General features: G+C 48.2%; 1 protein-coding gene across 1 annotated transcript; it reads left to right on the forward strand.

The window, feature by feature from the left end:
- Window positions 1-2773: 2773 nt before the first annotated feature.
- On the forward strand, window positions 2774-3556 carry LOC106531503 (early growth response protein 1; the record flags this gene model as incomplete). Its single annotated transcript, XM_014027381.1, is given in 1 exon segment — window positions 2774-3556. A coding segment is annotated over 1 exon segment (783 nt), but the record flags the coding sequence as incomplete, so codon positions are not given.

Below are 3556 nucleotides of genomic sequence, written 5' to 3' on the forward strand. Positions count from 1 at the left end.
TGGGAGCATTGTGACTGTAGAGAGAGGTGTGGGAGAAGACATACAGAGCAGAAGACTCAGTAAGGCCAGGAGTCCTGCACAACTCACACCAGTGCGCAAATCCAAACAGTAGGCACTCCAAGGTCAAGATATACAGAACTTGTGTCCTGCCTGTGCCTTTATACAGTTCTGAATGCTGGAGGATGATGCAGAGAGATAAGGCTAAACTGTCGACCTTCTTCACCTGCCTGCTTAAAATCTGCAGGATCTCCTAGCCTGAGAAGTTCAGCTATCAGGACCTTCTGAAGATGACTGGACAGGAGGAGTTGTTGACAATCATCATGAGAAGAAGATGGTGATGGGTTGGTCATGTGCTGAGGAGGGAGCCCAACAACCTGGTGAGAACATAGCTGAGATGGACCCCAGAAGGAAAGTGGAAGTGGGGTAGGCCAAGGRCTACATGGCAGAGAACATTGGAGGCTGAGGCCATAGCCCATAACAACATCTGGGGGAACCTGGAGATGCTTGCCAGAGACAAACATGCTTGGTTTAATTTCATCGCCGCCCTATGCGCCAGCCCACAGGTGTTTAGGAATGAATGAGTCTCTGAATGCACACTRTTTTTTCCACATTAAGACTGGAATGAGGGGAAATAAGCTGTCCAAGTGGAACAGTTGCAGCGGGGCGCATCAGTGGTTCTTKGGGGAGATGGAACCTGATGTGTCTCACATCAATTTCTATTGAAGACATACAAGATTTGAATATATTTGGATTTATGATAACTGGATTTCTGCTGATCGGCAGAGGTGGATTTTTGGTCTATCAAAAAGTGAAAGTGACCCTAACAGCGGTCCGGGCTGTTGAGAAGCTGTTGTGCATTTTGGARGGTTTCTGCCRGGCTGGGAGCACACAGACTCRRYTGCTGGGRGAGATAARTCACAAACTGGATGTGATTCTGACAAGGATTGCAGCTCAGGAGCGAGCCTCGGCATGTAGGATCACATCTGGATGAAGTTCCAGATGGTGAGGGGAGGAGGACTCTGAATTCGGCTGATTGGAATTTTTTCGCCACTTTCAGAAATGCAGTAAGACACTAAAAGCAGCAGGAAATTCAAGGCTGCTTGGTCCCAAAACAAATGTGTTTATCTATTGACTCCCAGTGGCATGGCCTCGACTGCCATGCTTATCTAAACTCCACAAGGATGATATGTCAACAAGGGCTTGATTCCATCCCAMCCTCATCATTTGTATTGGACCTGGCCTGTGAAACCAAGGCCGAGAAGGAGGAAACTCTGAACTCTGGTGAACTGAGGCGGTGACATCATAGACTCTGGACTCTGGTGAGTTCTAGAGACGGGTTTTAGCATGGAGACCCACCCTCAATGTCACCGACTCCACTGAACCCTGYCCCATCTCGTGTTATCAACTTCTATCAACTTTTTCAGATACTTATTTATTTATCAGATTATCCGCAAATAATAATAATAAAAAAGATTTAACCTCAGCTTGGCCTCAGTTTAGTCTCAGAGCCAYACATGTCAACCCCTTCAGATGTTTACATGTATAATGAGCCTTGAAAATCAGTATTTTTAAAATTTGCATTAACCACACGTGGAGGGGAGGGAGTGTGGTGCAGGCGGACTGTCGGCTGCAGCAAAATAAGAAGGAAATGAGGACAAAAGAACTTATTTCTAGCAGCAGAGTTGGTTGGAAATGGATATCTGATGTTTTCTAAGGTCCTGCAGGCTCTGACATGTTAAATACATTTGAAGCTGAGTTTTTGAAAAAAATCCGTAAAACATGAAAAACTCTGATCTGAGATTGCTCTATAAGTCTAGATAATTTATAAACAGATTTAATGGCACAAAAAGTTTTTACTTTTGAAATTATTTCAGCATCTTACTGCGCATGCCTGATCAGGAAATCTGTGATCCACCTGATGGRTCTAGTAAACAAACCGTGAAGGTGCATTAATCCTAAACCATTTACAGCTGCTTGAATGAGCCTGTTTACGCATGGTTTGGTGTTAGAGCAACAGATTACAGCTGTTTACAAGTTGAAGGTTTGTTCAAGCTCAGCTTTCAGCTGAGTATCCTGGATTTATAAATCTGAGTTTTTGTGAAATTAGCTCCAGGATCAAAATTCACAAATGTTTGCTACAAAGATGAGTGTAGGCTTCTTCCTGCCATGGCTTGTTTACTCTGTCCAGGTGGAGAAAAGCACATCTAACAGAACAGTAGCATGCAGGCTAACAGGATATCTTGTGGGTCAGAAGATAAAAGTTTGGGAACCACTGCAACATACCATACCACGTTTGYACAATATAACCTAAAGTAACCTTTCAAACTACAAATGAGTTTTTTTCCAAAACAAGTAATATTGAGAATAAATACAGGCATGATCCAACTGTAATAATGAAACATGCATGTTTCTAAGACAAACTTATAAAACTCTTATGGAAGTGCGGTCTGTCACATTAGCTACGTTAGCTGGTGGAAGCCAGCTGTGCTAGTCGATCTCAGAACACATGGATCCTGATGTTGACCAATAGAAGAGAAGCTCACTGAAGCCCTCCTCCCATCCTCAGCCTCCTCTTTACATGTTGTCACACAGAGTGAGGGTGAAAGGTACAAGACAAAGTGAAAAAAAGAGATGTATTAATANTAGTATTTTATATAGTATTTTATATAGTATTTTATATAGTATTACACAGCTGATCCATGGGTTGAGGAGATATTTTGCTAACAGACTGATGATAAAGTTGGTTTGAAGACTCGGACCTTGTCCTCCTCAGACTCTCTGCTGGACCTCGGGGACCTGACCTACGGCGGACGCTTCACCTTCGAGCCGTCTGTCTCCTCTTGTGGAGGTTTGTGGGCGGAGCCTCTGCTCAGCCTGTTGTCTGGGTTTGTGGGTGTTGCAGCCCCGCCCTCTTCAGTGACATCATCAGTGAAGTCCAACTCCTCCGTCTTCTCTGAGACGTCCACATCCCCCCTCCCTCCTCCTGACGCCCCCCAGAGTCCGCAGCCCACCTACCCCCCCTCCTGTGGGGGCATGGCGCCCGTGTTGTCGGACCACCTGCAGCCAGATGGGGTTCAGAAACCTCTGCTCCCGCCGCTCACGCCGCTGCCCACCATCAAAGCCTTCTCCTCACAGTTCCAGCCTCACGGCGCCGCCCGCCCGAACAGGAAGTCCCCCGCACGCCGGCCATGCAAGACCCCGCCCCACGAGCGCCCGTACGCCTGCCCTGCCCACGGCTGCGACAGACGCTTCTCCCGCTCCGACGAGCTGACGCGTCACGTGCGCGTGCACACGGGCCAGAAGCCCTTCCTGTGTCAGATCTGCATGCGCAGCTTCAGCCGCAGCGACCACCTGACCACGCACATCCGCACGCACACCGGTGAGAAGCCCTTCGCCTGCGCCCAGTGTGACCACAGGTTCGCCCGCAGCGACGAGCGCAGACGCCACGCCAAGGTCCACCAGAGGCAGCAAGACCGCAGCTCCGCCCCTTCACCACGTAGGCCTGCCCCCTCTCCCCGCAGCTCCACCCTCAACACACAGCTCCACCCCCTCATCC

The sequence above is a fragment of the Austrofundulus limnaeus genome, unplaced genomic scaffold (assembly GCF_001266775.1).
Source record: "Austrofundulus limnaeus strain Quisiro unplaced genomic scaffold, Austrofundulus_limnaeus-1.0 Scaffold644, whole genome shotgun sequence".
Classification (NCBI taxonomy): Eukaryota; Metazoa; Chordata; class Actinopteri; order Cyprinodontiformes; family Rivulidae; genus Austrofundulus; species Austrofundulus limnaeus.